General features: G+C 54.0%; 1 protein-coding gene across 5 annotated transcripts; it reads right to left on the bottom strand.

Moving 5' to 3' along the window:
- Positions 1-2,208: 2,208 nt before the first annotated feature.
- On the bottom strand, positions 2,209-12,061 carry SLC52A2 (solute carrier family 52 member 2). Of its 5 annotated transcripts, XM_023542117.2 has the most exons (6): positions 11,815-12,060; positions 11,573-11,727; positions 11,273-11,480; positions 10,291-11,176; positions 10,075-10,198; positions 5,066-9,724 (listed from the first exon to the last, which is right to left on the bottom strand). In XM_023542117.2, exons 3-6 carry the CDS (start codon positions 11,400-11,402, stop codon positions 9,464-9,466), a joined length of 1,401 nt encoding a protein of 466 aa, XP_023397885.1. In that variant the 5' UTR covers positions 11,403-11,480; positions 11,573-11,727; positions 11,815-12,060; the 3' UTR covers positions 5,066-9,463. The 5 variants fall into 5 exon arrangements, with proteins under 5 accessions (XP_064124323.1, XP_023397885.1, XP_023397883.1 ...); XM_064268253.1 differs by lacking the exons at positions 5,066-9,724; positions 11,815-12,060 and adding an exon at positions 2,209-5,044 and having other exon boundaries at positions 11,573-11,808; XM_023542115.2 differs by lacking the exon at positions 11,573-11,727 and having other exon boundaries at positions 11,815-12,061.
- Between the last annotated feature and the right edge of the window lie 128 nt (positions 12,062-12,189).

Here is a 12,189-nt window from a genome sequence, read left to right as displayed (position 1 = left end):
GCCGCGCGCACACCTGCTGACTAGTGCGCACGCGCGCCAGGGCCCGGGCACCGCCCCGCGGCAGTGGGCGGGGACTGGAGATCACGTCCGAGTCGGTCCCGCCTCCGTGGGGACCAGCGCCCCTGGCGGTCACTGGCGGCCTAGCTCTTGCAACTAGGACATCGCCCGCTAGAAAGCTGAGGGTTCGAGACCCACACTCCCCACGGAGGATTTTGGCTGGCGAAATGGGGATAAATTTTGTTTTTTATAGTTTTGAGTATATTTTGATTCATGGCGACTCCACGCGTTACAAAGTACAACTGCTCCATAGGGTCTTCTTTTTTTGAAAATATTTTATTGTGTTTTTCGTGAAAGTTTGCGCAGAAAATTAGGTGTTTTTTTTTGTTATACATATTTTCAACCCTATGGGGCAGTTCAGCTCTCCTACAGTGTCGGTATGAGTCGGAATGGACTTGAGGGCAATGGGTTTCAGGATACATATTTTAGGAGCGTAGTGGCGCAGTGGTTAAGAGCTTGGCTGCTAACCAAAAGGTGGGTAGTTTGAATCCACCAGCCGCTCCTTGGAAACCCTATGGGGCAGCTCTACCCTGTCTTATTGGGTTGATATGAGTCAGAGTCAACAGGATGTTAGTGGGTTTGGTTTTGGGTTTATACGTATTGTTCAGTGACATTGGTTACATTTTTCACAATGTGTCAGCATCCTCATTTCCATTCTGGTAGCTCTGTTTCCATTAATCTAGCTCCCCTGTGCCCCTTTAACTTCTCATCTTTGAAATGTTTACTGTTTGGTTTCATTTAGATGATTACTTAGAGGGTGTCATGGATTGAATTGTGTCCCTCCAAAAATGTGTGTATCAATTTGGCTGGGCCATGATTCATGGTATTGTGTGATTTTCCTATACGTTGTAAATTCTGCCTCTATCATATTAATAAGGGAGGATGGGCGGCAGTTGTGTTAGTGACTCAGGACTCAATCTACAAGATTGGATTGTGTTTTGAGGTAATTTCTTGAGATATAAAAGAAGCAAGCAGAGAGACAGGGGGACTTCATACCACCAAGAAAGCAGTACGAGGAGCAGAGCACGTCCTTTGGACACGGGGTCCCCGTGCAGAGAAGCTCCTAGTCTGGGGGAAGATTGATGAGAAGGCCAACAGAGAGAGAAAGGCTTCCCCTGGAGCTGACACCCTGAATTTGGACTGTTAGCCTACTTTACTGTGAGAAAACAAACTTCTCTTTGTTAAAGCCATCCACCTGTGGTATGTCTGTTATAGCAGCACTGGATGACTAAGACAGAGGAGCACCGTACTCACAGGTGACACTATTTATTTTATGTGCCAGTCTGTCATTTGGCTGAAAGGTGATGGCCAGGAGTGGTTTGAGTTCCAAGTTTAAAGGGCGTCATGGATTGAATTGTATCCCCCCAAAATGTCTGTCAACTTAGCTGGGCCATGAGTCCCAGTATTGTGTAATTGTAATTGTCCACCGTTTTATGTGATTTTTCTATATTTTGTAAATCTTATCACTAAGATGTAATAAGATGGATTAGCAGCAGTTACACTCATGAGGGCTACAAGATTAGGTAGTGTCTTAAGCCAATCTCTTTTGAGATATAAAAGACAGAAGTGAGCAGACAAACATGGGGACCTCAAACCAGAAAGAAAGCAGTGTCAGGAGCAGAGCGCAACCTTTGGACCTGAGGTTCCTACCCTGAGATGCTCCCAGACCAAGGGAAGATTGATGACAGGGACCTTCCTCCAGAGCTGACGGAGAGAGAAAGCCCTCCCCTGGAGCTGGCGCCCTGAATTTGGACTTATAGCCTACTAGTCTGTGAGAGAATAAATTTCTCTATATTAAAGCTATCCGCTTGTGGTATTTCTGTTATAGCAGCACTAGATGACCAAGACAAAGGTTATCCCAGGGTGATAGTCTTGGCGGTTCCCATAGACTCTATTTGTCTAGTAAGTCTGGCCTTTTTTTAGGAATTTGAGTTTGGAGCCCAAGACCTGAGAGACAGGCGGAGGGGCTGAGAAGTGGGCCTGTCACAGGGATTGAGGTGGGCTGGGAGCTTCCAGAGGTCTTCACAGCCAGACTGCCAGTTTAGCTTCTTCAGAACTCTCTCCTCTGCAAAATGAGGTTGTAACAATAAAAGCTAATACAGGCTCGCTGATGGGTGCGATGTCTGGCGGGAGCCCCATGTTCCCCCATACCGAATGTGTGTGGAGCGGAGGACCCTGACGTGGTCTGGAAGGTAGGCAGTGAGATGCTGTGGATGGGGAGCATGGGGGAGAACAAGGCAAAGGAGAAGCCCCCTCCTCCTGCATGTCTGTCCCCATCCTCACTTAGCCCCCTCCCCTACCTCCCTCCAGGCAAGCAGGACTGTCCCTTCCCCCTCGAAGGCCTCTCTACCAGCCTGCCACCCTTGCCAGACATGCCAGTGGTTCTCCTCCCTCCCATCCCTGATTTTCCTCTGCTCCCTGCCAGCATCACATCAAGGTTCTCTCCTCTGGAAGTCAGTGCCTCACCTTGCCCCAGGGCCTACCCAATGGCTTAGCTTCCATTCAGACCACAGCTTCTTCAGACACATCTGCCCTGGCAAGGCTTCAGCCACCTCAGCATGGCCCTTCTGCCAGGTCTGGCCCTAGTCTTGATGCCTGGGTGTGCTGTGCAGTGCTCATTGCTTGCATCCCTTGGGGCCACCCTGGGCCTCATCTCCCCTTTCCCCACACCTTCATGCCATGACTTGGGAAGCTTCCTTCCAGCCTGGGGATGCCTTCTCCATGACTGGCCCACTTGGAAGGCTCTTACGGGAAGGAACAGAGCCCAGGCTGGGACATCATAGGGACCCTCCCAGACAGAGGGCCAGGCAGGACCAGAGGAGGGTCCCACTCTCTATATTGTTGTTGTTACATGCCCTTGACTTGGTTCCGACTCATAGTTACCCTACGTAGAATGGTAGGAAACATGACCAGGATCATTATTGTTTGAGCCCATTGTTGCAGCCACTGTGTCAGTCCATATCTATTTTCTACGGAAAATATTTTAGTTTTCCTTCTCTGACAGATTTCTGCTTTGCACAGGTTCTGGCTTTTGCAGGTCTCACTGTATTTTATTATTTCTGATGCTATTGTAAATTTAATCATTTTCTTAATTTCATTTTCTGATTGTTCATTGGTGTTGTTCTTGTTAGGTGCCATTGAGTTGGTTCCAACTCATAGTGACCCTGTGTACAACAGGACAAAACACTGCCTGGTCCTGTACCATCCTCACAATCATTGCTATGCTTGAGCCCACTGTTGCAACCACTGAGTCAATCCATCTCTTGAGGGTCTTCCTCTTTTTCGCTGACCCTCTACTCTACCAAGCACGATGTCTTTCTCCAAAGACTGATCCCTCCTGATAATATGTCCAAAGTATGTGAGACAAAGTCTCGCTATCCTTACTTCCAATGAACATTCTGGCTGTACTTCTTCTAAGACAAATTTGTTCATTCTTCTGGCAGTCCATGGTACATTCAACATTCTTCACCAACACCAAAATTCAAATGCATCAATTCTTCTGTCCTCTTTATTCATTGTCCAGCTTTCACATGCATATGAGACAACTGAAAACACCATGGCTTGGTCAGGTGCACCTTAGTCCTTGTGATGATTAAGATTGTGTGTCAACTTGGCTGGGCCAGGATTCTCAGTGTTTTGGCAGCTGTATAATGCTGTGATCACTTCCTTGTTGAGATTTGATACATGATCACCCCCATGATGGAATCTGCTGAGTGGTATCCGTGAGGGTGGGGCCTGTGGCAGCTCACTGCCCTCTCAGCCTTCATCTCTCCACCCTCTCCTGTCTACTTCCTTCCTCCCTGCCTTGCCAAGGCTTTTGGTTTGATCTGGATCTTGCAGCTGCCTCTTGTTCATCTGACCTCCGGTTCTTAGACTTGAGCCAGCAGCTTACCTGCTGATCTTGGGTTTGGCAGACCCTGCAGCTACGTGAATCAGGAGAAGACTTGCGGTCTTCCCTGACAATCTTGGGATTCATCACACTTCACAGCCTGTGAACAAGAGTCCTGCTCTCCACCTTGCCAATCTTGGGTTCGCCAGCCCCTGCAGCTACATCTATCAATGGAAGCCTTGCATCTTGCCTGCCAATCTTGGGATTCGTCAGCCTTCACTAAATCAATCAATCAATCTATCATCATCTATCTAACCTACCTCTCTATTTTCTATCTACCTACCTATCTACCTCTATCTCCCTATCTCTCTACCTCTCTATCATCTATCTATCTATATTTATATGCTTTACTGGTTTTGCTTCCCTAGAGAACCCAGCCCAAGACAGTCCTTAAAGTGACATCTTTGCTTTTTAACACTTTAAAGAGATTTTTTGCAGCAGATTTGCTCAATGCAATGTGTTGTTTGATTTCTTGACTGCTGCTTCCGTGGGTGTTGATTGTGGATCCAAGTAAAATGAAATCCTTGACAACTTCAATCTTTTCTCCATTTATCATGACGCTGTTTATTGGTCCAGTTGTGAGGATTTTTGTTTTCTTTATGTTGAGGTGTGATCCATACTGAAGGCTGTGGTCTTTGATCTTCATTAGTAAGTGCTTCAAGTCCTCTTCACTTTCAGCAAGCAAGATTGTGTCATCTGCATAACGCAGGTTGTTAATGAGTTTTCCTCCAATCCATTCTCTTCATATAGTCCAGTTTCTCAGATTATTTGCTCAGCATACAGATTGAATAAGTGTGGTGAAAGGATACAACCCTGACACACACCTTTCCTGACTTTAAACCGTGTAATATCCCCTTGTTCTGTTCAAATGACTGCCTCTTTGTCTATGTACAGGCTCCTCATGAGCATAATTAAGTGTTCGGGAATTCCCATTCTTTGCAATGTTATCTATAATTTATTATGATACACACAGTGGAATGTCTTTGCGTAGTCAATAAAACACAGGTAGACATCCTTCTGGTATTCTCTGCTTTCAGCCATCCTGGTGCTATCTCATTGTGGTTTTTATTTGCGTTTCCTTGAAGAAGACCTTCAAGACTGTTAAAGAATAATTTTCAGAATAGAGTAAAATCACGGCTGTCATACAGACATAAAATGAACATGTGTCAAAGGTTCTATTAAAATTATTAATTAATGCTAGCCAGAGAAGTCGTCCTCCAATGGTCTGAGCTGTCCCAAGTGCTTCAAGGAGGGAACAGAGAGGGCTTGGGTGTCTGCACTCCCTCAGTTGTGAGCCACAGAAAGAAACTGTCATGTATTGAACTATGTCCCCCCCCCCTCAAATGTGTATATTAACTTGGTTAGGCCACGATTCTCAGTATTCTGTGGTTGTTTTCCATTTTGTGATTTTCTTATGTGTCATAATCTCTGCCTGTGGTTAAAAGGATTAGGGTGGGATTGTACCCTCATCCTCACTCAGGTCGCCTCTCCGATCCAAGGTAAAGGGAGTTTCCCTGGGGTGTGGCCTGCACCACCTTTTGTTCCTCAAGAGATAAAAGGGAAGGAAGCAGAGAGTTGGGGACCTCATGCCACCAAGAAAGCAGCACCAAGAGCAGAGCGCATTCTTTGGACCTGGGATCCCTGCACCTGAGAAGCTCCTCAACCAGGGAAAGATTGAGGACAAAGACCTTTATCCAGAGCCAACAGAGAAAGCCTTTCCCTGGAGCTGACACCCTGAATTTGGACTTTTAGCCTACTTTACTCTGAGAAAATAAATTTCTCTTTGTTAAAGCCATCCACTTGCAGTATTTCTGTTATAGTTGCGCTAGATGACTAAAACAGAAACCAACTCACATTTGCTTAAACAAATAAGGAGATTTGTGATCCACATAACTGGCAAGTCCAGCGCTGTCTAGTTTCAGACACAGTTGGATTCAGGCGATGCCAGGATGCTCTGTGTCCCTCCACCTCTTGGCTCTGCTAGCCTCTGAGCTGCCAGCTTCTCAGGTAGGCTTCCTGAGAAGTTAGTTTTTACAGCTTTTAAGCCTGACAACCATTGACAGATACCTGGGGAACTCTAATTAGCTCTGGAGGGCTCACTGCCCACCCAGCTCAGTCACTGTGAGCAGGGAGCATGGGCACCAAGACTGGCCATCCATATGGGGGGGAGGCAGGGGCAGGGGGGGTCCTGTAATTGACAACCCCACCAGAAGCCTAGTGACCTCTGAGCCCCTGGAAGGTGCAGTGGGGAGAATGAGGCCAGAGCTTTGAGTGGGGGAGGCCAAAGTGGCCCTATGGGAGTGGGCAGCAAACTCCCCCAAGATGGGCATAGAAGTGGCCAGTGTAGCTGATTCCGGAATCGCTTATGACCTGTACCTACCCCTCAACATTACCAGAGAGGTCTAAACCAGCAGCTCCCACATCCCTGTTTTCTGGCACCACAGAACCTGGGTCGCCTCTGAATTCCATTAAGGGGAGGGAGCCCTTTGAAAACCATTGTCCTGACAGGCAGTGGGCTCTGAGCAGATGTGCCTACATAAAGGTACATGACTGTTCTTTCACCAGGCGTTGTCACACCTGCAGCCACATCAGACCCCACACCTGCCTGGGATTCCAATGGGCTGAGGGCATGGGACTGGAGGGAACAGAGGCCCTCTACCTTCAGTCATTCAGCCAGGTGAGCCTTCCTTGCCTTTGTGGGCTCAGTCTGGGGGTGACATAGCCACACTGGAGAAGAGGTTGGTTACCTGTGGCAGGCCACAGCCTGGGTGGCCCCTTTCCAGTTCAAGGAACCAAAAGAGCCCTGTTCCTTGTGGCAGGGCAGTGGGTGGCTTCAGGGGTCGGGCCTTGCCCAACTTGGGGACTGCCCTCTGGAGAACGTCAGGCACTGTAGGTCACGTCTCGCCCGCTGCCTGCCCTCTGGGTCTTCTAACTACCCCAGTCCCACAGCACTGAGAGGCCCCGCGGGAAGGCTGTGAGCATTGGAGGCCACTGGCCACCCTGCTGTCCTGCCGGAGGTTGGGGGCCCTGCCCAGCTAGCCAGCAGGTGCTTGGATCCAAGGGGGTGGCGCTATGGCAGTGGGCTCTCCTGCCTCTGAGGGGCTCTGTGGGGCCTGGTGGCCTGGCCCAGGGAGTCGCTGTCAAGGCCCTGGCTTTTCCTCATCTTCCTCCCCTTGTTATTCTGACCCTACCCTGTTTCCTGCCGGGTACCAACAGGAAGGCCTGTGGGGACTTCAAAGGGCAGTGCCTTCCTCCCACAGCCCTCCTGCTGCCCCTAGAGCTGTCCAGCCCCAGCCCCAGCCCCACTCCCAGGGTCAGGGCCACCTGCCTTTCCCGTCCAGGAGAGCAGACCGTTTGGTCCTCAGGTGGCCCACACCTATCTGCTCAACGCCCACACAGTACAGAGGACCCATACCCACAGGGCTGGACAGGAGGGTACTGGGAGATGGATCTGCCAGGCCCCATCCCAGGGTGGGCAGGGACAACAGCCCCCAAATGACTGGGGTGCCAGCTCAGCGAGGGAACTGAGGCCCCACTGCTCGAGACCAGTGCCAGTGACTCCACCCCTAGTCTTTCTGCCTCTGACTTTCTCCTTGCTCACCACCGGGGGCTGCTTTCAAAGCCCACCCTCCAAAAGGAAGAAAACTCAGTCTCGTCAAGCTGCCCCAGCCCTTCCGCCCATGTGCGGAACATCCTGAGAGGAGGTGGTCCGGAGGCCTCCCACCCAGAGCTGGGCTGTGTCTGAGCCAGCTCAGAGCCCAGCCTGCCCCAGACCAGAGCTCCTATGGTCATAGCCTAGGAGAACCCTCCCGCAGGAGCTGCCTCCTGCTCGCTGGTCCTGCCCAGACAGGGAGGCAGGGACAAGGGGAGGAAGAGGAAGCCTTTCAAAGGCCCATGTGCTGCCAAAGTCAAGGCCAGGTCTCTGAAGTTCAGGACAAGCATCCGGAGACCAGAACAACCTGGGGAGGACCATGGACAGCCAGGGCAGGAGACACCTCCCTTAGCATCTCCTCCACTCGCAGCAGCTGAGGCTGCAAGGCCACCTCCCTCATCTGTGGAGACTGGGTGCCATGCCAGATCAAAACCTGGGTCTGTCCTGCCTCCTCTGGGACTCTCTCCTTCTTACCTGCCTCTCACGAGGCCAAAAGGAGGCAACAGTGCCCAGCCCCTGCCCGCGCCCCCAGCATATGCCCCCCCAAGACCCTCCTAGCTCTGCCTGCCCAGTTCAGGCACACACCTCTGCCAGGTGTTTCCAGTCCATGCAGGAGCACCAGGCCACCTGCCCAGGACAGCTGTGGCCAGTGCTGAGGCCCCTGGTAGACGCCAAAATTCAAAGGGTCTGACTGCTGACCCCAGGGCTGGAGCCAGGGATGGGTCTCCTGGGGCCAGAGGCCACCTGCCCAGGGAGAAGGCAGCTGAGTTTGCCAGAGTAAAGGGTTTGAGGACTTGATTGTGGAAGCTGGAAAGGCTGGTGGCCCCGGAGAGGGGAATGCTCTTGGGCAGGAGGGTCCTGGGATGGGTGGCTGGCACCATAGGACCCGGTCTCTTTTGAGTACCACTCGCCCATCTCCTAGCACAGCTCCATCTCACACCAAACCCTAGCCGAAATCACCAGAGGTAAGCATCCATTCCCAAGTGCCATGTGAGACAAGGACCCCAAGTGAAATAGTCCCATTGTTACGGATTGAATTATGCCCCTCAAAAATGTGTGTCAGCTTCGCTAGGCCCTGATTTCCGGTATTGTGTAATTGTCCACCATTTTCTCATTTGATGTGATTCTCCTGTGTTGTAAATCCTATCTTTACGATGTTAACGAGGCAGGATTAGAGACAGTTATGCTAACGAGGCAGAACCCATCTACAAGATTGTATTTTGAGTCAAACTGAGATGCAAAACAGAGCAGAGAGACAAGGGAATCTCCTACCACCAAGAATGAAGAAGCGAGAGGGGAGCATATCCTTTGGACCAGGGATCCCTGAGCTGAGAAGCTCCTTGACCAGGGAAGATAGATGACAAGGACCTTTCACCAGAGCCAACATACAAAGCCCTCCCCTGGAGCTGGCACCCTGAATTTGAACTTCTAGTCTCCTAGACTATGAAAGAATAAATTTCTCTTTGTTAAAGCCAAGCACTCGTGGTATTCCTGTTACAGCAGCACTAGGCAACTGATACATCCATACTATATGATCCTCATCCCCAGCTGGCTCTGCCCCCACCACCTTCCAGAGCCACCTGTGGAGGAGATACCCAGTGGGGGGGGGGAGCTTCTGAAAAACTCTTCAGAAGACTAACTCTGTGTTCTGGGAGCTGGCCTCCGGCCCACCTCCAGGCAGTTCTCCATTGGGCGGCTCCAAGGAAAAGAAAGTGGTCCTGGGCTCAGGCAGTGGGCCGGGACCTCTAAGAGCAGCCTGGGGGTGGCTGGGAACCTTGGCTGGGCCCCGCCCAGGTTCCCCAGAGGTTGTCCCAGGGTCCTGGGAAATGGGGAGGCTGGGGGTTCCTGCTGGACAGACAGGGCCACTACTCCCAGTATACGTGCAAACATTTGTTTATCTGTTTCTCTCTCATAATAACTCCTTCTCCAGAAACAAAAGGCTTTATTGTGCACATTTCATAGCACGTCCCTAGTGTGGGGAGGGAGACAGACCCACAGCCAGGGCTGTCCTGACCTTGCCTGCTCTTTGGTCCCCACCCTGGCCTGAGTGCCAGGATCGCCAGAGAAGTGTGCAGGTATTCAGAGTGTGGTGGTGTGGGGTCGCAGGCACTGAGGCACTGAGGCAACTGGAAGGTGAAGGCAGTGGGTGGGTGAGGACCCCATCCATCCAGCTCAGGGGTCACACATATCCACACAGTCCTTCCCACTGTGGAACACTTGGTAGATGCTGGTGGGAAGGAACATGGCCACAGCGCCGAGCAGGGAGCCCACCTGGATGGCCACACCTGCTGCCAGCAGTGCTGGTCGGCCCCCACCGTGCAGCAGTGAGCTCGCTGCCACCTTCACATAGGAGAACAAGCCCAGACACAGCACCCAGGACACCACCTGAGGGTGGGCACAGCAGGAGCCTGAGCAGGGATGCCCCCTCCCCTCTCCTCCTGCCACCCTCCTCGATTCAGTGTGGGGTAGCACTCACCACAAGGACCACCCCTGCAGAGGTGTCCACCAGGGGTGGGCAGGGACTTAGGATCGCCAGTGCCATCAGGTAGGCCCCAAAGAACACACCCAGGAGACAGAGGCTGGCCAGGCTTGCCAGGGACCTGTAAAGGAGCGGAGACTCAAGGGTGGCCTCACCAACACCTACCCCCAGCCCCATGTTCCATTCTCAAGGGGACTGGGGCCCCTTTCTCACCTGCACAGCACGCCCATGGCCAAGAAGCAGGCAAGAGGATTGGCAGCGCTGCCCAGCACGACAGCCAGGTGGTAAGCCAGGTGCCCATAGGGCAGGCAGGAGAAACTCTGCACAGCAGGCAGCACGCCATTGGTCAGTGCATTGGTGACAGTCAGCAGGCCTAGTAGGCAGGCACTGTGGGCTGACAGCAGCCTGTGTGCCTTGGGGTCAGTGCTAGAGGTGGTGTCTGCTGCCTGGCTTGGTGGCTCCTGCAGGGGTAAAGCCGCCTCCTCCTCCTCCTCCCCCTCCTCAGGACCAGCTTGTGGGGCCCCCACCCGACGGTGAGAACCTGGCCCCCCTGTGGGTGCCAGGGGCAGGGATGGCGACAGCAGCAGGAGACTCTGGAAGGCAGCAGCTGAGATGACCAGAAGGGCAGTCAGTGCCCAGAAGAAGGAACTGGCCGAGAAGCGTTCCGGGAAGTAGTGGGGAGGCCCCATCGTGCCGTTGGAGGTAGCCGGTGGGCACTCAAGGCGACCGACGCCCTGAGCCAGGGCCAGCATGCAGGGCAGCAGGGCGCTGAGGCCTTGACCCAGGAAGAAAGACCGCAGGAAGGGAGGTGGCAGGTGGCTCAAGAAGGGGAGGAAAGTGATATTAGAGGCACAGCAGGCCAGGGCCAGCAGCAAGGTCAATGTTAGGAAGGCCACTGAGTGGGGCTGCCCTGCCACAGGGGACACTCGGTGCCACAGGGGGGCCAGCAGGGCCGTGCCCATCACGCTCAGCGCCTGCACAGCCCTGATAGGGGCCTGCTCGCCCTTGTCTGGGGCCAGCCGCCTCCACAGGGTCACCACCAACAGTCCCAGGTTCCCCAGTGCCACCAGCACAGAGAGGTATGAGGGGAGGCTCCAACCTGCAGGGAACGGGGGACTGTCAGGGGCAAGGTGGCCAAAGGTCCTGGAGCAGCCTTCAAGGCGCACCTGCCCGCTTCCCTCCGAGGCCCACTCACCCTCAGGGAGGTCCTTCACCACCACAGGCAGCTCCACCCAAATCCCATTGATGGCAGCCCAGGAGCCCATGCCGAAGAGGGCCACCAGCAGGTGGGCCAGCACCAGGAGGCCCAGCGGGGGTGCTGCCATGCAGTTCAAGGCTGGACCTTTCGGTGCAGAGCCCAGTTCACCTCTCCGCCTCTCCTGGGAGCTGAAGGTCTCTTCCAGCTTGAAACAAGAGGACACGTGACTGGGGTCAGGGAAGAGCTCAGATTTACAAGAACTGAAGGTAGCACAGGGAAGAGAAGACTGAAGCATACCAAGAAACGCCGCCTGCCTGAGGGATTCGACACAGCAACGCCCGCAGGTGCGGGAGCAGGAAGTCGCACCGCAGGCGTCACAGCCCCAGGACAGGATGGTGGGGAGCCGCTCCTCCTACTCACGGATCTGCACCGCCAAAGCCGCCACCACCACCCTCACCCCGAAAGAGACACGGAATAAGGACCCCGAGAGAGGGGCGCCTCCCAGGCGCCACGCACACCCCCAGGGCTTCCGCGCCCACCTGTGAGTCCGTGGCTTCGGCAACACCCACGCCGGCAGGACGCCAGGCAGGGGGGAGGAGGGCGTGGCAGCGGCGGCTCTGCCCCGAGCAGCGCCCCGGGCACCGTCCGCTTGCCGGCGTCAGGAGGGCGACGCGACCGCGCCGAGCGCGCCGAAACCCTGCGCCTCTGGGTCCAGGAGCCCGCGCGCTCCTGACCAGCCGCCGGCCGTTCCGCGGCGCTGCGAGGGGCGCTGTCCCCGTCCACTGCCCGCCCGGCAGGGGAGGCGGCCCGGCACCAGGACGCGCGTGAGCTCACCCGCCGCGACCCGCCGAGGCCGCCGGCCGCCACCCCGGACCCGCCCCTGCGCGGCCCGCGCGCCGGAAGTCCCGCCCCGG

This window comes from Loxodonta africana, chromosome 14 (assembly GCF_030014295.1).
Source record: "Loxodonta africana isolate mLoxAfr1 chromosome 14, mLoxAfr1.hap2, whole genome shotgun sequence".
In the NCBI taxonomy this organism is placed as follows: Eukaryota; Metazoa; Chordata; class Mammalia; order Proboscidea; family Elephantidae; genus Loxodonta; species Loxodonta africana.
The sequence above is the reverse complement of the archived record's forward strand: the minus strand, read 5'-3'. Positions and strand labels throughout refer to the sequence as shown.